Here is a 26,133-nt window from a genome sequence, read left to right on the forward strand (position 1 = left end):
TAATGGAAGATATTTATAAAAACAACAAAATAATTTGCAGCATTTAGAAATACAGAAAGGAGTTGCTATTTTTATATTATCTCTAAAATTTTGTTGGCTGTTTATTCCAGATCTGTTTTTCTAAATCACAAGTTCTTACTTCTTGATTTTTTTTTAACTGAAATTTTTGGTACTTCATCTAAATGGCTTCTTCTTTTTTTAATCAATTTTACAAAAGACCTCCTTCCATATTCACAAGTCCTTGCTTAAGTCGTTATTTTGCAGAACAAAATGTGCCTGAAGAAATTTAATACATTGTTTATCAGAATTAAAAATGCCAAACACTGACAAATGCCTAGGCCAAGGCAAAGCAATAAGGACATTAGATTTGAGAAGTTTATGAATATATGTCTTATTTATCTGTGATTTGTTAGTCTTTACAGTGTATTTGAGTCACACCTTCTCTCTCCACAACCAGGCAGATTAGAAAAAGGGAAGCTGAGATTCACATGCAGTGTCCACATCACAGTTTTGGGGACATCAGGAAAATCGCCAAATACTGACAAGGCTCCTGAGGGATGGCAGAACTCTTTCAGTTCCTCAAGAGCAAAGTGATCCTCCCTGAGCTGACCACAAACAACATCAGTGCTCCATAAGCCACACAGACTGCAGTTTGATGACCTGCTTTAAGTTGCTAACATGCACATGTTATATTGGCATGTAGTTACACTGAACAAGGATAGTGATAAAATCTTAGTAATATTCTCCACAAGTTTTTTTCTGTTTGGTCCTGCTTGGTTGCTTGTTTTACTTTAACAAAGAGAAATGTTATCAATACTTGAAAGGAGGATGCTGGAGTATTAATACTACTTAATTTTCTTGGAAAGCTGACCTCCTTTCCTGCTCCATTGCTGTCACACAGAGAAGTGGCTATTACACATGAAACGCCTCATCCAACAAAGTGTCTTAGCAAAGAGTCATGTTCTCTTCATTATACTGATGTTACCGCAGAGCTCAGCCCATTTCAGTAGGAAAATAATTGTTACTTAATTTTTCCCATCCATGTCTGATCCCTAAATATGTATTATAAAGCTCCCAAGAGAAAGTATAACAGCCAACAGTGTTCTAATTTTAGCAGCATGATGAAATCATGTTCTTACCAGATACTACTCCCAACAAAATGAGGAAAAGGAGAATGCTCTTCATTGTCTTTGCAATCCTGTCCTTCATGTTCCCAGGATGCAAACTGAAGGAAGATCATGGTATGTTTTCCCTAGTTTACCTCAGCTCCACCTGAATTCTTCCTCTTTGTCATGTTGTGCAGTGAGAACTGAAACAAAGGACTGTGTCTCTAAGGGAGTTTCCAAACACCGTCAGCTTGTTTGTTTGTCAGGGAACTGCTCCTTGCTGACACTTCATCCACAGGCCTGGTCTGCACTTGAGAAAGCAAACATTAAATGTCCTTTCACTGCAATAATCTTATTCAATGAAGCATTATGAATAGAATCTAGTATGTTCTAAATCTGGAAATACCGTGAAGCTTTCACCACTCTGGCAATGAGCTGCTCTCTTCACACACCAGAATTAAGTCCTCATGCTTTTCTATACAATGAAGTTAGAGTTAGGGTTAGGGTTAGGGTTAGGGTTAGGGTTAGGGTTAGGATTTGCTGTAGCTGTCTCAGGAACAACATAGACCCCTATGCAAAGTGCACTGGTCCCCTTAGGTTAGGCAATTAGCTCGTCAGTCCACAACAGAGCCATGCAATTTTTTTCCTTCTTCTTTTTTTTTTTTTAATTTAACTAAGGGCAGTCCTAGCGTTTTTTCATGGAGCATAGTATAAAGGTGACACTAATGCTGGAACTTGATGCAATATAGATGCATTAGAATCAACTCATAGAATAATTTAGGCTGAAAAGGACCTCTGGAGGTCATCTAGTCAAACACTCTGCTCAAAGCAGGCTTAATTAAATCAGATTGCTCAGGGATTCATGTAGTTGATTCTCAAACAACTCCACAAATACTTATCAGCTCTGCTAAGACGTAGAATTTTGAGATTCAGGTTTAACACAGCTGTATCAGCCCCACTGCCTGACTGGTTTGTGAGCTAAGTTAGAATTGCTAGATGATTCTGCGTGACCCTCTGTGGCTGTCCCACTGAAAGCTCTGCCCTGTGCTCCTGTGTTTTGTGTAGCATGAGCATATTAATTGAACATGCTGAACATGAGCAGCTAATTTAACGCTGGTGCAGGCGTTGCTGTGCTTGTTGCATTGGCACCTTAACTATGGTTTAATACACATACATGCCCTGGAGAATTCTGCTGACATAATGAAACTGGAGAAGATGCATCATTACAGCCTACTGATTGGAACTGAGCCATATCTCCATATCTAATACAGATTTGGGGAATCATGAGAAATATTCACTTGATGGCTAATCTGCATCTATTTTAAAGTGCTTGTTGGACCTTGTGATGCAGCCTGGATTTGAAGTGGATGTGGCCACACCGTATCATCTGGGAACACACACTGCATCACCCAGCAGTAGTGAGGAAGCTACTTTTCCTTTGCCCCAGGACATGTGTGCCCAGACTTTATGTTAGTAAAAAAGTATACGGAAAACCTCACCCTTAGGTGACTTAGCTATGCTTGTAATAACATTAATATATTTATATGGCAAAATATCTAACCCGTCCCTTTACGTACTCGATCTTTGCCCACCCTTTCTTATGTGTTTCCTGAGCTCACAAAGAAGCTTTTGATCTGACTGGACATCTCACAAAGATGAGGTCTGTGTGCATGTGCATGAACCAGGCTTGTTCAGTGTGATGTCTCCTACAGTGATCTTTTACTAGTTACCACAACACTGTAAATCTGCTCCTAGCTTTATTCCCTCCTCTTAGTTGCAACGTATAATTTATCCTATTATAAGGTTTTATCTTTAAGTCTTGAAAAAATTATAGAAACATCTGGATTAAGTTTTAAAGTCTTTCAGATACATGTCTAAATTTGTTTAATATCTTCTTTGAGTGACAGGACTGATTCCATCCTATGCTGTGAACAGCCAACCCCTTTCCCGAACTCAGAGGTCACAATTTTTATTCTTTTATTCTTTGTTTGGGTTTTGTGTGGCTTGAGGTGTTTTTTTTCCTATAAATACATTTTCCAACTTCTTTGTTTTGTCCTTCCTTCCTCTGAGAATGTACACAGATCTACTTTCAGCAAGGGTTTAGTGTCCGTGTGTATAAATCAGACTTTCTTCTGCCCATTTCGTGATAGAGACATCATAGAGGGATATGGGAGGCATGGATGGGAAAAACATCTGGAATACCCATGTGCTTGAAATGCTAACCCTTCCCCAGCCTCACCTGGAAGTGCAATATGTAATTGTCTCAGGTGCAAAGTGAATACCCATGGAGTAGTTAATTTCTGCTTTCTCTCCAAATCTGTCTCCAGGGCTTTCAAGTAGTTCCTGTTAAGCCTCATGGTTCAAGCATGCTGTGAGAAGAGACTATAGAGGTGACCAGGGAGATGAGGGGAGAGCCAAGCATAGCACAAAGGAACAAGGAAGGAAAGTGTGGAATAAGTGGGAGCAGAAAGGGCTCTGGTTCATTCTTCTTCCTTGAGTCACTGCCAGTATCTCTCAGTACCTCCCTTAGATCCCTATTTTTTCATATTCCTCTGAGTAGATTTCTGTGGTTTTCTGATTCAACCTGTGAAGTTGTGAGGCATGAAGGGAAAGAGCAGCCAGAATTAAAAGGCAGCCCAGAACAGGTTGAAAATCACATAGAAATAAGTATACAAGCTGGCTAGGAACAGATGAATTAGGAGAAGGTGTGCAAGGCAGAGGTTCCCTGGCAAGGCTGGCAACAGCAGCTCTTATGCTGCAAGGTCAGGGTTGAGATTCCTGGGAACATAAAGCAACTAGATGAAGAGAGCTCAAAGCAAAAATACAACCAGGGAGTTTGCAGACAAAATAGGAGAAAGAAAATTAATTAGAGCAAATGAAAAGGTCAAGAGAAAAAATGGGTTTTAGTAATTCCTTGGTTTTCAAGATGAATTGATATCTGGGCATTTTAGAGCAGTGAAGAAGAAACGCACTTCTGAAAAGATGTCTTCTGGATTTCAGGTAAATGGAGAATATGAGGAAGATGCTACACCTCTCAAGAAACCAAAGAATCCTGTTTCCAAGGGAAAGACCAGCAGATAGGAGTACGACTGATTGCACTGGTCTTAGGCTGGGATGCCGAGAGAAAGAACACAGGAAGGGAGGGATACCAGGTAGGAAAGAACAGGACTTGATGTGCAAGCTTCTGATTGCCTGTCCTCAGGAAAGTGAGGGACCTCAACAGAGGCCAGCTGCAGAGGAGTCTTCTTGCATAACAAAATGTGCATGACAACAACATTCATCTGTTTTCTATGGATTTAATTCTCAATTGACTTCCAGTCTGTCAACATGAAGGAAATGTTCTCTCACTTTTCAAACACATCTAAGGTTCAGGACATAATTTTCCCATTAATGGCTATTTCAGCCAGAGCAGTGGCTCTCTTGCTCTTAGCCAACTCATGGGAAAGGAGGCATTTTGCTCTTACTGTGGTAATTACTCAAGAAAAATTGAGCAGCCTAAGGAGAATTTTCATACACCTGATCCAACATCCATTTATGAGTATTTATTATTGTTATTTCATTAATTAATTTACTGAGACTGTCAGGTTTTTTTTCATCTCTGTTCTCTTTAAACAGTACAGCTTCTTCATCCACTGTCTTGGTAACCTTTCCTAAAATATTAAAACAGTACCTTAAGCATCCTACAACAAAACCTTATGCACCATTTCCTTTCATTTCTCAGCTAAAAGCTTCCTCTGTACCATGTCTGAGTGACAAGAACAAACTAAAAGTCATTGAGTACTACTCATGTTACCTTAATCTCACTTAAAGTGATCCCAGCCTAGCAAGGTCAGTAACCCATGCAATTATGAAAAAAAAATTCCTAGGCAGATACCTTTCTAACATTGACTTATAAACATGTAACCACACCAGTCACTCCCCCAATAATTAACATGAGGTGCTTGTTAACAAGAGATTCCATCATACCAAGTGGTTTGGGGGGGATCCAGGTTTAAGTAAAGAACCACCTAAAATCTGGGTGAGTAGACATAGAAGGCTGAAAATTATGCTGTTGACAGTGTTCAAAACGAGTTCCTCCATTGCTCCAGCAGTTATACACAGGAGGGGTGAAAGACTTTGTGAGAGAAGAAGGAATCATGAGAGTCTGCCTTTTGCAACTAAGAATTTGAGCACTTATTTTAGGAGCACTAGGAGTGTGTAAGGGATTTAGTTAGCAGAGATTGTTCTGATCCTTCTCATTCCCCCCACTTCATCTTGACAAATGTGGACTGAGGCAGACAAATGATTACAAGGACATGAATTCAAGAAAGCTTCAGATGTACTTGAATCCTCCCTATGAAGAGGTCAATGGAGTTCAACAAGGCCACACTAAAGGTCCAGAAAAGCCAAAGTGCGTGGTCCCGCTCTCAACCTCAATCATGATTACTGAAAGACATTATGACTGTAAAAAGCACATTATTGCCAAATGTTTTTCTCTTTGAGAAGTTCTTCTGCTGCTAAAAAATACATTTTCTTCTGCCTTAACAAAACACAGAAGTCAGTGATAACAAGCTTCAATATTCATTCACATGATCAAAAGGAGACGTTACCAGCAATTATTTTGTGTTTTTTGGTTCAAGATCAAAAATGTATGGTGGTGTAGAACATTCAGTATGAGAAATTATGTCACTTACCCACACCAGAATTTGAATTTTAATCATATAATTTGTCTTCCAAAATGAGTTCTAATGACAGTAAAGACTCAGTGAAACATGTGTTGAGCCAATGAAGTCTTCTGTGTTCACTGGTTATTGGCTCAGGCTCTGAACTCCTGCAGTAACACTTTGTATCTCATGAAACAACATTTACTGCATATCACACCTTTTGTCTGTTGTTGCACTTGCTTGGCCACCTGAGCTGTTTGGTAAATATATAAACAAGGACATGAAGTATCAAAAGATGCAAATGCAACAAGAAAGAATGCTCTGGGCAAATACGGGTACACAAACTGAGGTTTCTATGTACACAGCGTGATGCACTTCATTTAGTCAAGTATTTCATTAAGAATTACTTAGACAGGCCTTTGCATCATGAAACACACCAGGCCTTCCCTATTTTATCAGCAAAAGGAATTTGCTTGTTTTAGCAAAAGCAACTTTGCATTTTAGCACAAACAAAGTATTTTCTGTTGGCTTTGTGAAGAGTGTGCAACTAACAGAAAAGAGCATGGCTGGGCACAGGGTGAGGGCTCAAGTGGTGGAGTTTCACTCAGAGGGGAACAGGATTTTATCCATAAGTTACTCCATCCTTTGAAGAGGAGTGAGGATAATGCACTGCTTTCTAACAGTATGAAATTTTCTTTGTCTATGGTTTCAAGAACATTGTGATCTTTAGCTGGGCTCTGTGGCTCTCCAAGGCACCAGAGGAGGGGAGTCTGAGGAGAGAAAGGCATGTAGTTCTGGATACACTGCAGTTTTGCTTGGACTGCCAGAGCTGTCATGGGGACTGACCTGCTCCAGGCCCCTTAGGGGGCATGGTGTGTAAGGAGGAACGTTTCACTCTCCCTTGTTGTTTCACAGTATGAGCTCAGTCTGGCTGTTTGACTGAAGTATAAGAGAGACAACAATACTCTCCTATGTGGGACCTTCAATAACTGCAAGGTGACTGCTCAGGGCTTTATGCTTCTGGTGTTCCTGTGAGCTTCTGTCCCCATCAAATGACTACCCAGACAGTAACCACAGCACGCATGGAGTCTCAATCCTACCACTGATCACATGGCATGCAGCAGCCTGATACCATCGGAGGGTTTGGTGTATTGTTTTTGTTTCTGCTCCATTCTCATGCTTAGCAATACCCAATGCAGTAGCACCATGATTTACTCAGCTACATGAGGGCAGACACTTGTGAGGCAGAGGACTGGGGCTAATGAAGTATGAGACAGTGAAGGGGTGTGATAGAGAAAAAGTTGGATCTCTGCTGGGAAAGGTGAGGAGTGGAAGAAAGAAAAAGAGTGCATATGAAGCTGGGGTCCTGATCTGAGGACAGGGAGATACACAATAAGAGGATGAGGCAGGCAGTGGCTGTGGTTTTGGGATCTTTGCAGTAAGAAGCATGTGGTAGAACAGCTGTGGCAGCACAGACACAGGTTTGTATGTTGTAAATGGGGTGCATGGAAAGTGGCAGCCATCAGCTTGAAGAGGAGGCTTGGGTGGTCTTAAGACAGTAGGAGAACAGAAAAAAAATTGCTTTTCCAGAGTAATTTCTATTTTTACCTCAATATCTTGACTGGGACACCCATTGTCCAAAGTCATCCTTGGAATCTTTCCCCAGGGGTCTGTTTTGGGTCCAGTCCTGTTTAACATCTTTATTGATGATTTAGATGAGGGGATTGAGTCCATCATTAGCAAATTTGCTGATGACACCAAGCTGGGAGGGAGTGTCGATCTGCTGGAAGGCAGGAGGGCTCTGCAGAGGGATCTGGATAGACTTGAGAGATGGGCTGATTCCAATGGGATGAAGTTCAACAAGGCCAAGTGCCAGGTCCTGCACTTTGGCCACAACAACCCCCTGCAGCGCTACAGACTGGGCACAGAGTGGCTGGAGAGCAGCCAGGCAGAAAGGGACTTTGGAGTACTAATTGACAGGAAGCTCAGCATGAGTCAACAGTGTGCCCAGGTGGCCAAGAAGGCCAATGGGATCCTGTCCTGTACCAAAAATAGCGTGGCCAGCAGGACCAGGGAAGTGATCCTTCCCCTGTACTCTGCATTGGTGAGGCCACACCTTGAGTACTGTGTTCAGTTCTGGGCCCCTCAGTTCAGAAAGGATATTGAGGTGCTGAAGCGAGTCCAGAGAAGAGCAACAAGGCTGGGGAAGGGACTGGAGCACAAGCCCTATGGGTAGAGGTTGAGGGAGCTGGAGTTGTTTAACCTGGAGAAGAGGAGGCTCAGAGGTGACCTCATCACTGTCTATAACTACCTGAAGGGAAGTTATAGCCAGGTGGGGGCTGGTCTCTTCTCCCAGGCACTCAGCAATAGGACAAGGGGGCACAGGCTTAAGCTCTGCCAGGGGAAATTTAAGTTGGATGTCAGAAAAAAATTCTTTACAGAGAGAGTAATCAGGCGTTGGAATGCGCTGCCCAGAGAGGTGGTGGATTCACCATCCCTGGAGATTTTTAAACGCAGATTGAACATGGTGCTGAGTGCCATGATCTAGTAAATGGACTAGAGTTGGACCAAGGGTTGGACTCGATGATCTTGGAGGTCTTTTCCAACCCAATCGATTCTATGATTCTATGATTCTATGATCCTACTTTTGAGTGGGACTATTATTTAATTTAGGCTATTGGAAAATAACGATTTTGGTCTCACAAAGATCAATGTCAAGCCTGATTTTTAAAGGAGCAGTTTCAACAGACCTGGCCCTGAATAAAGTGGTCCAAAGGCAAACAAAATCCTAATCACACAAAGGAAACATGCAATATTCTTCACTGGCCCTGTTCCTTGCTTCCTGTAAGTTCTGTGACTAGAGACCTTTAGAAATATCACACAAGGACAGGGTAAAATTCATCTGGGAACAGACACAGAATCACTTTTTTATAGTTGCTGATTCTAGACTATGCTTATTTCATATGAGAGCAAGCACGAGTGGAAAAATAATTTTCTTACAATTGACATGCAGCAACATTATATCTGAGTAATGACTTGAGTCTGCCACCACATTAATACACAAAAGGCAGCTGGAAACCACTGTAATATTCTGGGTGTAGACACTTGCCTGTGGATTTGAGAATCAGCATCATAGAACAGACTGAGAGCTTTCCTAATGAAACAGAAGATCCCATACAGTAAACCTGGTGTCCAAAAAAATGTTGTGACAGAGAACTGTGAAGCTGTGAAGAGAGGTGAGTGAATGCACAGGGATTAAAAAAACCCTGCAGCTCAGATTGGGCTTACTCACAGAAAACCTGGCTGTTATAATATGAGCTATGGGGGTAATAAAAAGGAAACAAGGTCAGGATACATCCCTTTGCTATGTATGGCTCCCATTGACCATTGCTGGAGCTAAGGGAATATTGCCATCTAGTGCCACACAGAAATCCAGCTGTCTAAACAGAAAAAAGACATTTAGTTCATGTGAGCAGTGGTTACAAAGCATCCTAAAAAACAGGGACATTATGTGCCAGGGACATCATTTTGGTCAGTGTCTTAGCCAGGCTTGTTATTAAAAATGGTACATTTTCTCCTTGAAAAAAATTACTATATTGTGGGAACTGAGTCATAATGCTTTGGAGGAGAAACTGTGTTCCATCATTCAGAGGCTGTGAAAAAGTATTCCCAATGTGGTTTAGGAAGCAACAGTCAGGACGAGATGCTGCTGAGGATGGGGTTTGCCTTGCCTGCCTTGAAATTACTAAACCACACACCTGTATATGTTAATGTTATATGGTCACCCGAGGCTTCTTTTGGGAACATAAGATTGCTAAGGCACAACTAGGGCACAACTGGTGAGACCAGCCTTAGCTGTTGCCTTCAAGATGGGAAGTACTGCACTTTTGGAACGTGTTTCGCTGCGGTGACAATAAAGAGGGTCTGGGAAGGATAATTCTGATGGTCAGAGCCCTCCAACCCTTAGTGTCCATCTCAAATCTTTGATGACCTGTCAGAGAAACAATAAATACCCCTTTCAGACTCCTAAACTCCATGACCTCAGTTGTGTGACTGTCATTCAGGTTGTGGGGGACACACATACTCGCAGGGGAGTTCCTGCTGGCCGCAGTGGGCACAAGTGTTGGCCTGTACCACACTGCCTTTGCTGGCAGGCACACACTGGACTGTGACACATTTCATATTCACCTCTGTGTGCAGCAGCACTATGAAGTTCCTCCTGTTGTCACGCCAGGAAAAGCCCTTAGGGATGACACAGCAGTTCAGTTTCCTTCAGCCAAGACCCTGCTGAGCCTGAGATGAGGATTTTTTTAATCAGTGCATATGTTTGAGATTCTTTTAATGAGGCCATCAACTCACTTATCTGTGCTACCAAATACATGCCAGATTATAACAGTTTTCAGTCATTGCCCATCTGGAGTGAATTCAAATCAGTGGTTGATTTTCAAAAGCAATTTGAAAATCAAAATCTATTAAGTAATCAAATCTTCCAGCTGCAAACAATGTCCAGATTTTCAAGCCAGGAATGTCATGTTTATATATGTTGACTTAAAATTATTTAACTGTCCCTCCTGTATGGCTGTGTTAATTGCCATGTTATTGCTTGTGGTTGTGACTTTCCCACTCTTTCTACTCAGTAACCATGTAAAGAAAATCATTAAATCACAGAAAGAATCAGTCAATAATGTAAAAGAACACTGGTTTTCAGTCTGAGAAGGGTTTAAACACCCACCATTCTTTTTCTTTTAAATAGCACAGATGCCAATTAAGCAAGAACCTGCTAAATTAATTTGCTTGTATTTTAAAAATTCATATTTCACATCATCAAATATAAATCCTTACATCAAATATAAATTCTTTCCTTTCCCACACTGATTTTAAATATGCTGCAAAAAATGTGTATCTGAAGTTCCTTTAAATGAGGAATTATTTAGGTAATAAAATGTCTCACAATAAATGTAGTGTATAAAGTTACCAATGTCAAAGTCTGCCAGGATTTTCAGGCGTATTTTCTTAGCTTTGGAGAGAGAGGTTCACTTGGCAAAGTCTTAACATATGATATAAGAAAATAAATAGAATATGTCCACTGTCCTCAGTGTCCATAATGTGAATTAAAACTCTATCTGAAAAGGAACCTGGAAAAGAAAAGATGCTGGTTTATAAACACATTTTAAAGCACCTAAAAATGTGACCTTCTCAAGCCTTCACTCTTAACATCTCAGTTCTCTGTAACAAAGTTTAGCTAAAAAAATTCTAAGCTAACAGCTTCCAGAAATAAATAGCAAAAACCTGGCAGCAGAATCTGGAATTCCCCCATACCTCTTAGTCCACGGGGACACAGACTGACCTTTCAGACACAGCTTAAACTCAGCTGTTTCCTCAGGCTTTTGCCTGAAACGAAGTCTGGCTCGGACAGTTTGGGTGTTCAAGGCAGGCAGGAAAGGATTACTAACATTAGCTCAATATCTTAATGGTTGTACTTAAGAGGCTGCCTACAGCTGGATCCAGCACAGTGAGAAAGCTCTCACTGATTTCACTGGGATCTGGATCAGCCTTTAAGTCTGAAGGAGCTGAAGAAGTGGCAGGAGGGATGGATGTTTTCCCGTCTGGTACAAACTGCCATGTCTACACTGACTTTTGCATCAGCTGAGCCTGTACACCAGGACACACAGTTTTCTGAAGTTGTGACAGAAAATACATTCACAAATTGTTTTCCTATGCTAAGGGGCAGCAGTAAGATGACGTGCCAATTCTCTTTAGGAATCAAGAGGTAACACTCCAAAATGTCCACACACCAGCAATCCAGTTGGATGGACAATCTTAATGCAGAGATAGGTGATGTTGAATATGAGCACCTATTTATCTTTTGTTTCAATCAACACTAATGGCAGGCAGTGAGGCTTTCCTATTTTGCTTTACTAATATTTGCAAACCTCTGAGACTGTTTCTTTGCATGAAACATTTTTCTGGACACGGGCATTTTTCTTGATGAAACCAGACTACACTGCAGAGTCCACCCAGTTATTTCACACCAGCCTGGGCTATCCCAGGCTAACACACCCACACAACTGCTGGTGTTGCTGCACAGGGAACTCGATCCATGAATTGAGCCTGAATGAGAACTGAGCGAGTGGCTGACACGTCCAGCAACAAATGGCCAGGACACAGGGGTCTGGACAACAAAGTGCCTGTGGAACTACAACCTGAAACACTCCCTTCATTTGTATTCAGAGGATGTGGAATAATGCTGGTCCAGGTTGTGGGATATACCAAAACTGGGGTTTACAGACCCTGAAACCTTTAATGTTTTTGCTGGTTTGTGACTACAGAAATTTATCCTTGCTTCTGTTTGTTAAAAAAAAAAAAAGAAAAAAAGAAGACTTAAACATTATACTATCAGCTTTTTTCTGTTGAATTAAATGCTCTGTGAAATAGCAGAGGGACAGTCATCACATCCCAGCTAAATGGTTTGTTTGTAGCAAATTATTTTCTATTCTTAAGAAAAAAGAATTTAATCAAGTGTCAGAAACAAACTGCATCTTGACAGATTAGCAGGGTTGCTGCTGTTAAAATAAATTTGTTGCCAGATTTGTTTACAAAACTTATTTTTTTCAAGGATGGGTGAACTTCCTGGAATTTGCCAATCTTTCGAATAAATATTATGGAGAATTTGCAAAATGAGAATTAATTAAAACTTTTCCTGTGAATGTAAACCAGACATTTCATTCAATGCAAAAAAATTCCTTGCAAGGTAAAGGAGTGAACAGTGGAGAGACAAGGAGACTTGAGTACTACCTTTCCTTTTCCAAACAAAATTTAGGATATAACAACCATGACTAATACAGGGATTGTAATTTATACATTAGATTTGATATATCCCTTTCTAATTTTCTTCACAGTTCTGAACTGACCTCAAGACATTGGACTTCAGCATTCAAATCCCTCAGAAGTTTGCTTATTTTTCTATGAGTCTTTTGGTCTGGTTGTTTCTGTACCATACATGGCAGATGTGCTCATTTCTGGACATGGAGCTTTTTGATACTGACTCCTATATAAGATTTGTGTTGCTCCAAGGAAGGCAATGTTAGTTTGGATGGGTGGCATCACCATCTCAGGCAGAGATAAGCTTACTGTCATCATTCGTTCATTCATTCTGCTGGGGTAACTGAAAGAACCAGATAATGAAATGCTTATCCTAGCCAGGGAGAAAACAAGGACAAGTATTTACATTCCACCTTTTTCTTCACTGCAAGTTGGGGTTTTGGTGGGATTTGGGGAGTTTTATTATAAGTGATAAGGGGGAAAATATTCATTTCTGAAAAAGCAGATAGAAAACTGCAAACCTTCCATTCTTTCATGTATAAAGTCAAGAAAATGTCACTAAAGATCCTTAGAATGATTGGAAAGGAAATCTAAAGACAGTAACTCTTTTCTAAAAAAAGACAAATATGCCTTCCACTTAGACTAAGATTTTTTACCTTTTTTTTTTTTATTTCCTCTAGTAAAGTGTCACTAAACCAGTCCTTGACAGGATCCTTTGATTCCATTTGGAACACATTGATTCTGACAAAGCCAGTGGCAGATGTCAGTCAGCAATGGACAGTCTGCCAATGGCAGTAACACTTGTGGAGCAGCAGCATCACTGTCCAGGTGCATTAAGCACCTACAAAAAAGTTACAAAAGAGTTCATGGACTTCACAGAAGACACAGTATTTTAAACCATGTAGCATTCAGGCAAATAGTGTTTTTATGCTTTATGTCAGATCAGAAGGATTGATTCTTCCCAGTCACCTTTCCCTAAAAAATTTCCAGCTTTTGAAATTACCATGACTGGTCTTAAAAGTTTGATTAGTCAGAGCCACCACACGCTGCTGCTGTACTAATTACATTAAACTCCACTGGGTCCATCCTTCCACCCTTGCTGGGTGCATCTGAGCAGTTTCTCACGGCCATAAGTATGAAGCTGTGTGTTGGCAGGATGGATAAGCATCTCTGTTTTAAAGACAGCCTCAAGCTTTTGCTTAAAGAGGCTAACACTGCCACCAACAACTAGGAAATCCTGGCAGAGAGTCCACATGAATATCTCCTTCTGTATCTGCACAATGTCAAGCACTATCAGCACTGAATAAATAATAATCGTAGAAACCTGGAGTCAGCCAGGAAATAGCTATGGATGAGACATTCATATTTTAAAACCTGAAACTGCAAAATTATCTTGTTATGACTCTGGGAAAAACTATTCTTTTCCTTTTCCCCTCTTCCCTTTTCCTAAAGAAGAAGAAATGTTAATACTGCTGCTGAAGGTACTAAAAAAAGTTTATTTGGTCCTGTATTACAGAATTACACATCTGAAGTGTCCTGCCTGCTTAATACATAAAATCCCTTCAAACAGCAATATGAAGAACAGTCCTGATTTTAAATCCAAATAATCCATTTCTAACAAAAAAAAAAATAGAAATTGAATACAAATGTATTACATGGGAGAAACAGTGAAAGTAGCTAAAAACAGTTTCACTGGACAATCTTGCTTTTGATAATGTCTGGACAAAGTCAACATTTTCCTAAACATGATTGAAACTCTCTGTTAAAAAGGATTTATATTAGTCATAAATCTTTGAAACAATGAGCAAAATTTATAAGAAATTCAGTCTCCAGTTCTATAGAATTAATAATAAAGGGCAACATCCTTTATAAAATAAGTTGAAATTGGGAACTCTTATTTAACTCACTCTTGACAAATGTTCAGGGTTACTCTTTCTTCACAAAAGAATAATTCATGTCTCCTCTGTTCAGGATTAGGGCTCCTACACTACGCTAAGTGTATTTCAAGGCTGTATTTTTATGGTTAGAGATGAGAAGAAACAGATTCTTACTTTAAAATCTGGTTTTATAATTGTAGATAGGGATACACATACAAACTTTTTTTCATACACTGGTCATCTTTAACAGAAATACAAAAAGATCAGAGGAATGTTTCACTAGAATCAAATTGCAATTGAGTCCAGAAGCATTTGTCAAAAGATATAATGGCAAAGATTATAAAGGAGAAGGAGAAGAATAAACTGAAAACACAGAATGCCAAAAATCACCATCTGCTGAGATGATGGGAGTATCATGCTCAAAGCTGTTAAGGTGTTACTAGAGCTGTTGCATGTTACAACATTAAACAGTTAATTGCAGTTCATGGGTTTTAAGTAAAAGAACTGGGGACTGCTTTTTACCATAGCAACCACAAAAATGAAATCTCTTCCAGCATGTATGCAATATGCACCAACAAGAAAGCAAAGAAAATAAATATATTTGGAATTCGACTTTTACACTGTAATTATTTGGAGAAATTCCTCTTTCCAAATTTACATTCAGAGTATGCTGGAGAGAATTGGATATTCATTCCAGATTTACCAAATGTCTCTCCTGAGGGACAAGAAGATGTATTACATTCTGTACCTTTTCTCACTAACAACTGTTAGAATGACTCCTGATGCTTAGGTAAACAGAGTAGGGAAGTGAACGAAAAGAAAGGAAAACTTCTATCATCTCACTGACATGTGGCCACTTGTGCTGTGTGTGGGAGAGGCATGGGGATAAATGTATTGGTGAAGATCTTATTTGTACTGTTGCTTTCCTTCTGCCACTCCAACAATTGCTGTTGTGTGCTGAGGTCAGCCTACTTGTGCTCTTTCAGCATTAGGAAGCATCTTATGGTGGCAACATTGCTGGTTGTTTAATCCCAGGTCAGGTCAAGGTTGAGAGAAAGACAGGAGAAAAGGAAAGTAAAATGACGGTGACATCATCATCATCATTCCTTAAATACTAACATTTGAAATTAAAAAGCCCAGCAAACCAACTGAAGCAGTCACCTAAAAGGTGAAACAGGCATGTGAAAAGAACGAGTGAGGAAGGGGGAGGCCCTGCTTGTTGGTATCCCCAGAGGATACCCCAAGGGCAGGAGACAATAGGAAGGATTGTATTTCACTAGCCCTGAATTAACTAAAGGTTGAAATATGGAAATGTTTTTAAAACATCTATTGTAACTGCTGAAAACAATTATGTCTCTGGTATTTGCCAACTCTCATAATTATCTGCTGTTGTTTTAAAAATGTGTATGGGGAATTTTGCAAAATCTAGGACCAATAATCCCATGGCTGACACAGCATGCTCTTAGACTCTGACACCACAACTGCAGTGTGAGAATTGAACAGAACAGTTGGCTACATTAAGATTCAGACTGACAAAGACAGATTGAGGGGGTTTTGTAAGCTGAGGTAAAAATTTCCATAGGTAAAAATATTAAACCCTGAAAATATGGAGGAATTCACTCACATATGAGCAATTTCAGGACCTAGAGGTGCCCTTCAAGTTTTCCCTCTGCAAATCCAGAAGACATATGTTCATGGCTCTGTGCACTCTCTGTTCTCAATACAAGACCATTTCTAACCCCTCCAATGTAGACTCCTCTTTTTATTTCTCTAGAAATTCCTATTGTACTGCTATTAAATTTTGTGTTTACCAAGGGACTGTTAGGTTTTTTCACCACCAGAACTCACTGTTTCCATACAGCTCTAACTTCCTATTTGTACTTGTTTATAACAGCATGATATAAGTTTTGCTCCATCAGTTACAAAACACTAGAAATACTTTGAAGGGGCCAACTCTACTGTGACATGAACACATAATTCAATAAAATGCCACTGCTTATGCTACTAGTAGATTTGACTGAGTTATCTTAATTGTGCTAATTATGATGATGTGTGAGGGCACAGAAAAAAAGGGCTCTACTGTTCTTATAAACAGAAGAGTAGACACCTCTTGCCATAGAGAACTGACAGTCAATATGTGCCTAGACAGATGATCCTACATAAAATTTTTCATCCCACTTTACATAAAGCATTCTGATTTTGCTAGCACTCCTATATCCTAGGCCACAGTTGTAATGGTCTTTTGAAGTCACCAGTAGCTGCAATGCCAATACTGCCCTTGGTGCAAAAGGAAAAGCAGGCATTGTATTATCAGATTACCACAATCCTTGAATGTAAATATGAATGCAAGTAAAAATGTAGGAACTCAGATTTAGTATCAGAATAAGACTCCAATTCCCCACAAGGAGGGAGACTCCAATTCCACACAAGAAGGAAGAGGAGTTAGGGTATAGATAATGGTTTGAATTTGAATATTTTCTATTCATCTATTATTACTATATATTATTCAGCAGAATTAAACACACACAGTGGGAGTCCACAGATGCCCGCTGTCTCTTAGGGGAAAAGCACTTTTTTATATGTCAATTGAAAGATTTGGGAAACAACAGCCAGTTCTGGCTATAATCTTGCATTAAATGTGTATCTGAGGTTGAATTACAAGATTCTGAAATGCTATTTTTGTATGATTTTTAGTTAATTCTTTATCCCTAAACCACTATTGTTCACTTTTCATCAGTCTTGTAACTTTTGCATATACCACATGTCACATGCTGAGTATCTACAAAACAAGACTGGATTCAATGCACAGAGCTGCATCACTGGATGCAATTAACCAGCTGAAATGTTTGATGGCCACAGATATACAAAGATTCTCTTAATCTGAGCCTGCAAAGTTGCAATCTTAGCTCTGACACTTGTCAAACCATAGGTTTCCAATAAATAGACTAGCAAAGGACAATGTATTTGTATCATTAAGAGGAGGATTTAATTAAAAAAATCATTAGACCTGACAAATTGAAACTGAGGTCCATCCACTTCTTGTCTCAGACACCACATTGCCTTTGTAAAGGCCTAGTGAAGAGTTTGCTGACAGAAGTGCAGAGAGGTTTATGCGTGTAAGCCAATTCTTAAATATCAAATGTATTTTTTACAGCCTTTGGCTGTCAGGGACATCACATACCCCAGTTCCTGATAAGGCCTTTGAGATCCATTTGGACTGAGTACAGAATTTGCAGTGTTATTAGAAGACACCATTTTTGGGAATCTTACTAAGAAAAATCTCCTTGAAAAGTTAGCACCCGGAGTGTAAGGAACTACAAGAGAATTCCCTGTACAACAGATGAGGCACAAGTGATTTCTGGCACTCCATTTCCAGCCTCAGCCAGAAATACAAGACAAACAGGCTCTCTTTATTCTGTGATTTCAACATGTCTGTTTCCTGTACAAGCTGGAAATAGGACATACCATCACAATTGTCAAACCACTTCAGAACCTTGAGCAAGGTGTGATTGGAGGCAGCTTCTGGAGGCAGCAAGGACTTGGGGAGCCACGTGAGCAGGCTGGGCCCCCTCTGCTGCCCCCTGATGTAGTGACCAAACGTGATCCCCCCGAAGGTGTTGCGGTTTGACCCTCATTCCAATTTCTTGTCTGGGTGCCCCTAAACTTTCACAGCCCAGCTGAGGGGAGCTCAAGTGTCTCCGAAACACCAAGGGACAGCCCACCCAGCCTGAAATCTTCTGGCAGCCCTTGGGTGCACCCACAGCTCACTCATGCATGGTGCCTGGCCCTGCCCTGCCAGGGATAAGTCCCTGCCTACAGAGGGGAACAGTGAGCTCAGGAAGAGCGGGACAGTCAGGGCACCAGCACTTGTGGGAAATGGTGGGAGGGGAGGCAGACCCCTGCACTTAGGGCAAGGGGCTCTGCTCAGGGCCAGGACAAGGCTGGGAAGGACTGCTGGCGACTCAGGGAGAGTCAGAGGATAGCTGGCTGCTGAGAGGAGGGGAGAGAGAAAGGGAACTTCTGCCAAAAGGTGAGGAAGCGTTTAGAGAGGAGAAGGCAAGTTCAAACAGCTTTATAATAGGAGAGGCAGCTCTCTGGTGGGGTGGGAGAGAGGACTGGGAGAGATGTATAGGAGATACCTGTCTTCCATTGAAAAGGATAGGGGAAAAGAGAGGAAATTCTCCTAACTGCAAAATAAGGAATAAAAAACAAGGCAGGGAATAGTAAAAGACACGGTAGCCTCTGGTGAGACAGCTGGGTCTGAGTGGGAGGGTGGGTGAGAGAGAAGCTGGGAGCAAAAAACAGGCCCCAAACTGGTTCTTCAGTGGAGTAACCTGGTGGGAGATGAAAACCCACCCTGCAGCACTAGGGTAAAGTGACAGAAAAGAGGGAACAAAATTCAGAAAAGGGAAGCATTTGGGAGAAAGAGAGACACAAACAGGAGAAATATGGCATCTGCATTGAGAAAGAACTGAAGAAATTGGTTAGGATAGAGTGAGGGAGAGGAGCTGCTGTGTGCTGCCAACACACAAAAACATGGCTGGTGCATGGAAAGTTAAAATATACATTATTCATCAGGGCAAACTTAATTTTTAATGAAAGAATATTTCTATGTCTACCCCATGAGAAATGTGTGAAGATCTTTGGGGACCCATGTTTTGTGATTTCAGTTATTCACACGGGCAAAGCACAGAAAAGTCATACAGTGTTTGCAGACTTCATACTGAGGCAAGGTAACTTTCTCCATCCCCAGGTGATTTTATATCTCAAAACATAAAGAACTTTGCCATGCTTTCAAAAATGCAGGGAACTCCCTGAAGTTTCTTTTCTGTCCCAACTGCATGCTCAAAAGCCTACCTCTAGAATCTGGATATGGCCTTCCAAAATACTGTTGATGCTGTTATTTACCAAATATTTCAAATTAGAAAAACACAGATAGATATTCAGCAAGTAAAATACAAGTGATTTGCTGCATTACTGCTAGAAGTGCTTAACAACTTTAAGAAGCAGTAAGAAACATGCACTGACTGTGCTTTAAGCAATTTCACTGTGGTCTTTCCTGAGTACTTGTCAGTAGAGGGAAACTGAATTTTAGCCAATTGAGTACTCTTTGACCTGTCATTCATGTCTTCCAATTTCCAAAATAGATATACTATCTGCCCCCCAGTCTTCTGCAGTGAATGCACTTCTTTGATGTGGTCTAATCTTCAGTTTCTTGCCACAAGTCCAGACAATGAAGTGTTAGACAGGGTCTTTGGGTTGTGAGTGTTGTAAGAAGACAGTTTGAGATCCATGTTTCACACAGGTTATACTATGGCACTGAGACTGGACATTCAGGTGGAGGCAGGACATGGGGAATGTTCTTGAGGGAGCAGAAAGACTGGATATAAGATGGTCTCAACTGAACTCTCAAGACTCGTGGCTAAAACCTGAAACTGTTGCAGAGTGAAAAAAAAACAACAATGTTGCAGAGTTAAAAAAAAAAAAGAAACTTTTTTGCTTCTTACAAGCAATTGGTAAATCCTTGTGTCCAGCAACGATGCCTGTCTGCTCTGCACAAAGAAGTCCTGTGGTACACTGAGAGTTACCATTACAAGCTTTGGTATCAGAAATACTTGTGGTAATAAAGGATATAATATAAATTATTCTCTTGAAAATACAGTACAGTACTATGTTAATGCACTTAGACCACAGCCAATACTCACACAAAATTGTTTAGAACAACCTTTTAGACACTGGAAGCAAAGGATGTGCATTTTTCACAGTGCTTGCACAACTCTATTGGGTTTGAAATGTGTAGTATCTGATGATTTTCATCTCCAGTTCATAGGTCTTTTTTTCTGGTAGCAATTTTTCTTTAAACTTCCCAGAGTTCCCTGCAATGTTACCTTATTGTGCCCTGTCAGTTCATAAATCTGTGCAGTACACCTCTATTTAGATTTTCCATTTCATCTGATTAGCGCTGCTGTAGCCTTTCAAGCACTGCTCTGTTTTGTGTGAAGCAATTTGCAACCCTTGTTTGAGAAACATGTTTTTGTTGGGATACAAGAGTATCTCACTTAGAATTTCTTTTTCAGTTCTCCATTTTTTCTGACTGTTTCTTTTTTAAGTGCTGGCTTCTTTGGCTAAAATGGAACTGAAAGCATAATTCAGATTTTTTTTTCTTGTGTTATTTCAGAAGACATTAAAAATAGATTTCTCTGCTATAACTGTCTATTTAATACAGTTTTCCAGCTCAAGTCTTCTCTGATTGCACTCATATAGTGTTTGAGACACCTTCTGAAATTACAAAGAGATCAGATGCAGTCCAGGGACTGCACTTTTGGCCAGAGTGGCTCTGGGGAGATTGGCTTCTCTAGGGTGGCTTCTACATTTGGCCTGGTAAGTGCTAAACTGTTTTAATGGCCATCCTGTATGCATCTTTTTGCAGAAATCTAGATATTGGACTTTTTTGAATTATTTGTTTATTTAATGAATTCAGCTACTCTAATTAATCACATAGCATACCAAGATGTGACACCGTATTAAGAAGCAAAAAGTTTCAGAATCAGTTTCACCAGAGAAATGTAGGACTATCTATCTGGTGCATTTTTCACCTTGATACAAACTTCTCTGGTACCCTGAGGTGCTGCTGTAGTATTAAACACAACTTTCATTTATCCACTGTGGAAAGAGAAACAATAGATAGATAATCTACATGTGAAAGTTGGCAAGAGTGTAAAAATCCGCTATAAAAATCATTTGCACACAAGTCAACATACGAATTAGTTTTACACTTCTCAAAATCCTGGAGGAGGATTGAAGTTTCTCTGCTCGTGTGACTGACAGCCAGCTACTTTGCTGATGCTTTTCTTATGCAAACTCCAACACTGACTATCTTTAAGACAGTCTTGTGATTTATTTACTGTTCCATTCCCACCAAAGTAGATACTTGGCTTCATAAAACTGTCTACTATGTAACAATTTCTGCTATATAAGATAAAACTACTATTGTGGTAAACCCATTGCAAAACAGGATCCTGAGAAGTATTAACAAATTTCGTGCCAAACTGCTTAAATCATAATTGCTTTGTCACAAACATCATATGTTTATAATATTGTTATGACACTGAAGCCTTATACAGCTGTTTTTTCAAGACTTTTGTAGCCAGTTTAAAGCCATCTGGTGCACGTATTGCCAGGTATGCATGTTTTTGTTGTTGTTGTGACTACACGTGCACCCTCAGCAAACTCAGCGTCTGTCAGTGGAGCTGAAATGTAATCATGTCACTATTTATTTGTACGCAGCGACTACATATGATGTTCCTGACAGCCACATGTGAGAATTGCTGTTTTAGTTTCTCTCTTCACATTCAGATCCTGAAAATTATAGAAATGTTAGACTGATCTCCTAATAAGTCAAAGATTGATATGCAGCTTTGGATGTCTTTTAAATGTTGCAACTTTTCCTGTGCTTTTATAAAGCCCAAGTCTTTAATTACAATTCTGGTAAGTAGATATAGGAACATATGATTTTTATCTCCTGGTTACTTAGCAAAAAGCTTACATTTGGAGATCTTATTAAAAGACAGTGATATATGGATTAAAATTATTAGAGTTAACGTTTCATCTGTATTTTGCTGTTTATCAATTAAAGGCCAAAATTTGCTTATAGTTTACTTTTTTATTAGCATGTTATGATTGGATCACTGTAGTATTTAGACACTGCAACCAAAGTCAAGGCTGCATTACCTTGAATTCTGAAAAAACACACAGTAAAAGGAAACCCCTGACTGGCAGTTGAAATAAGAGATCCTCAGGGATCAGGAAGGGAAAGAAGTATCATTCCTGACTCATTTAATTATTTTTCTGTAGCAAAAAGACTTGTTCAAGGTCATAGAACTAAATTTCTGTATTGGTGCGCAGGTGGAAAAGAAACAGGATCTTTAATCTGCACTTTCATGTGCTGGGTTTTTTTACTCATTTCCTGTGGAAACAAGTGATCCTATTTATGCCTTTCCTTCCTTTTTTCATCTCCATCCATAACTTTTGGCTCTACTGATTAAGAAAAATGAAATGGAAAAAGGAGTAAGTCTTAAACAGGACTTTCTTTCTATGAATTTTGTGAAAGCAGATGCCAAGAGACAGGGGGAAGAAACAATCTGGATGCTCTTGCTATGGTAATGCTGCAGCTTGAGTTCATATTTACAAGACAGAACTACAATATTCCCAACATCAAGTCAGTTCTCTTCCTATTTTGCCATGAAGCTCTAGAGCGTAAGGGACAGCTGTTCAGGCAACATACACTGGTTTGATTTGGCACCAATCTGGAATGAAAGAAATAGTGTTCCTGGGGAGGAGCCCAAGAACAGAGGTGCAGAACAGAGCTACTTTTCTGCAGCTACAAGGCTTGCACACCATAAGCCAATGGAGACAAACTGATGGCTGGTTTGCTCAGCAATGGGGTTCCTTCCTTGGTGCAGATGACAGAGGCAGCATAGAGGTAATAAAAGCAGAACTCACACTCTTTAAACAAAAGATGTTGATCATTGGAAAGTCAGGCTTCTGTGCAGATGTGGCACTTAGGGAGATGATTTAGTGGCGTACTTGGCACTGCAAAGTTAATGGTTGGACTTGATCTTAAAGGCCTTTTCCAACCTAAATGATTCTATGATTCTGATTGTGGAACCATTTGTTTAACGATAATGTTGTTCTTGAATACATGTGGTAGGAAGGAGGAAGAATTCCTTTGGGAGGACTTTGGAAACCTTTCTCTCAAACTTAATTGTTTCTTTTTAGGGAGGAATTGATACATCTTAAATCTTGATTTTATGCTAATTTTCCTTCACATGGTCTGTTTCTATTAATCTGTTTCTATTAAAAGTCTAGACTATAGTTCTGCAGTGTGTGATGGTAAGCAGCATGGAGATCAGTGCCATGTGTTAAAGCTGGGAAGTTTCTTCACTTTTCTTGCTTGGTTTGAGGCGGCTTGTATTAAATACTTTCCCTCTTCCCTTTTTTTCTCAGTTGTGTGGTTAGGAATTGCTTTACTGTATGTGTATCCTATGGCAGTGTTTAATATGAGATGTTTGGTCATCTGTACTTCCCTGAAATTTAACATTGACTTTCATTGGTGGGGATTTCCTGGCTCACATGCCTTTCTTTTCTATCTTGTCTCCAGATGCACATCTTAGATAATCACACCAGTGTTATGGTATAAGCTGTGCAGTGCAACTTCTCTAATTATGAGACTATATGGCCGCTCTCAATTTGAACACAAGTGCTGAACATGGTTGACTATTAATTTCATGTGCTTTTTCATTCCTTCTAAGGAATTCCATCTTGCTATTCCTGACCAAAGTGTTTTTCAGTATAGTGGGTAGGGTTTTTAACCTCAACATAAGCAGCTTATGTCTATTCTTTACTTTTTCTTCCTCATTGATGATTATGTCTCCTTATAATTAAAAACATCAAAAACATCCACCACCAGCTGAATTTTGTTAGACTAAGTCAAACTCTTCTCATATGATAGAATCTTAATTCCTCTGATCTTTGTTAGTAACACTTTTTTTTGTTTAATTTAAACTGGTGGATAGAGCTGTACTTAATATTCCAGAATAGACCTTGCCAGGGCTTTTTATTATACCACAACCACCCCTCCTGGTTCTGGAAATTCCACATATAATATATCTAAGGTCATGCATCTTATGTCTGCTTCATGTTGACTGCCAACAAGCCTACTGCAACTGACTGGTTCTCATTTGAGGCATATTTTAGTGAGCCTTCAACTTCTTTATATTCCTGAAGTTTCCTGTGGCTAATACTACTTGACTAGAGGCACTCTGGCCAGGCCACACTTTACAAAAGCTTTCCGTGTACAAAAGGCAAAGGGTGTCTGTCCTTGGCGTAAAACATTTATCCATTCTAGCACTGTAAAGGGCCTAGTCTTAATGGAGCCTGTGAGAAATTTACTTAAATCCATTGTAAACTGTAGCATCATATACCTTTAGACAGGGAGCAGTCCTGACTTCAGTAACTCCTGTCCTGCCCCTATGGCCACAAGGCCAAATCCTGAGCAAGGCCTAAATGTTACTCGTTTTTCTTGAGTTAAGACTAATTCCATGCTCCACATCAGCGTTGTCACACTGGCTTGAACCAGCAAAAAGTGAATGGTGACAAGGGGGCTTAAATGAGTGGCTGGCAAGACATAGGAGGGGGACAGGGCCATGCAAAGCCCACATCACCACTCCAAGAAGTGTCTGTTAAACTATGAACTTCAGCCATCAGCAATCCTGCTGGGGATGTAGAGCTGTATGGAAGGTGCTTCATGTCAGATCACTGAGGCTGATTAAATAATACCAAGTTCTTCACCAGTGGGGTTTATGTTTGGCTTAAGAGGTGTGAACTGGAGCAATAGGCTTGTGGTGTAACTCCCTACCCAAATCAGGTATATTTGAGTATAATAATTTTCACGGTTACTTTCTACTCTTACCTCAACGAAGAAATAAACACAAGTGACACGGTCCTAAACTAAAAGCATGTACGTCCCATGGGTTATGCAGACCGAGATGCAAACCTCCGTATTGTTTGAGAGCAGCAGTCCCTGCGAGCTCGGGGCTGGGGCACCGAACCCTACACCGCCCAAACCAGAGCAATCGCATCTGCCCGCAGACGGAGCCTCCTGCAGCCGCGGCAGCCCTTGGACAACAAAATGGCTGTGGCTGTAGGTGATCACGGAGGCGCAGCTGGAAGCAGCCGGAGGGGGGGGAAGCCCCGACCCCACACTCCGGAGCCGATTCGGGGCCGTGCCGCGGCTCCCCAGAGCCCGTCCCAAGCACTTACTGCGGGGCGCGCAGCCCCGGGGACCGCACGGCCAGCGGCTGCGCCCTCCCGGCGAGGCTCCCCGGCCGCGGGCCGCGCTGCGCTCCGCGGGCCGGGTCGGGCCGGGCCGGGCGGTGCCGGGGCGGGTGCGGGTCCGGAGCGGGGCCCGGCGGGTCCGGCGCCCCTCGGGGCGGGCGCGGGCCCGGTGCCGGCGGCGCGGGGCGCAGGCGCGGGGGGCGCGGGCATGCGCGCTGTGCGGCGGGGAGCCCGATCTGATAGGGAGCAGGGGCTGACACTACCCCCGTGTGGGCGGCGGAACGTCCCGAGGATGACGTGCGGCGTTCTCGAATCCCGTGTCTCGCTCGCTCGCTCGCCGCCGCCGCCGCCGAAGGAAACGGGAAAAGCAACAAGGAGGCAGGAGCAGGCGCGGCGCCATGGCGGCCCTGGAGCGGCCCGTGCCCAGTCCCGAGGCGTTCCTGGGCCAGCCCTGGGCCGCCTGGGTGCGGGAGGCCGCCCCCCCGCACGCGCACGGCGCCGCCCCCCCGCACAGTAAGGGCAGGGACCGGCCGCGGTCCGGCTCCGCACGCCGCTGTCCCCGGAGCGGGGCCGGGGTCCGGCCGGGCCGCCCCCCCGCACTCCCTCCCTCCCTCCTCCCGCCGGGGCCGGGAGGTGCCGCCCCCCCGGGCGCTCAGCTGACGCGGGCCGAGCCCCCGTGCCATGTGTGCGGGAGGCGCACGCCGCGCTGCCGCTGCCGTGCCGCTGCCCCTCGGCGCTGGGCCGGCGCCGCGGTGGGGGAAGGGGCGAGCGGGAGGATGCGCGGAGGGGCCGGAGGATGCCGCGGGCGGGCGCGGGGGGGCGGAGGGTGCTACCGCGGGGGGCCCGGCG

The 26,133-nt window shown here is 41.7% G+C and overlaps 2 protein-coding genes across 5 annotated transcripts in view; one reads left to right on the forward strand and one right to left on the reverse strand.

Moving 5' to 3' along the window:
* CDHR3 (cadherin related family member 3) overlaps positions 1-1,209 on the reverse strand; it is a 34,122-nt gene extending 32,913 nt beyond the window's left edge. Inside the window, exon 1 of the mRNA XM_071552646.1 lies at positions 1,140-1,209. Within this exon, the coding sequence (XP_071408747.1) occupies positions 1,140-1,209 (70 nt within the window). The remainder of the gene's footprint in view (positions 1-1,139) is intronic.
* A 24,331-nt stretch (positions 1,210-25,540) lies between these two features.
* ATXN7L1 (ataxin 7 like 1) overlaps positions 25,541-26,133 on the forward strand; it is a 114,098-nt gene continuing 113,505 nt past the window's right edge. For all 4 annotated transcript variants that reach the window (XM_071552641.1, XM_071552640.1, XM_071552642.1 and 1 more), the window contains exon 1: positions 25,541-25,797. In XM_071552641.1, the coding sequence (XP_071408742.1) occupies positions 25,683-25,797 (115 nt within the window). In that variant the 5' untranslated portion in view covers positions 25,541-25,682. The remainder of the gene's footprint in view (positions 25,798-26,133) is intronic.

Source organism: Pithys albifrons, chromosome 3 (assembly GCF_047495875.1).
Source record: "Pithys albifrons albifrons isolate INPA30051 chromosome 3, PitAlb_v1, whole genome shotgun sequence".
In the NCBI taxonomy this organism is placed as follows: Eukaryota; Metazoa; Chordata; class Aves; order Passeriformes; family Thamnophilidae; genus Pithys; species Pithys albifrons.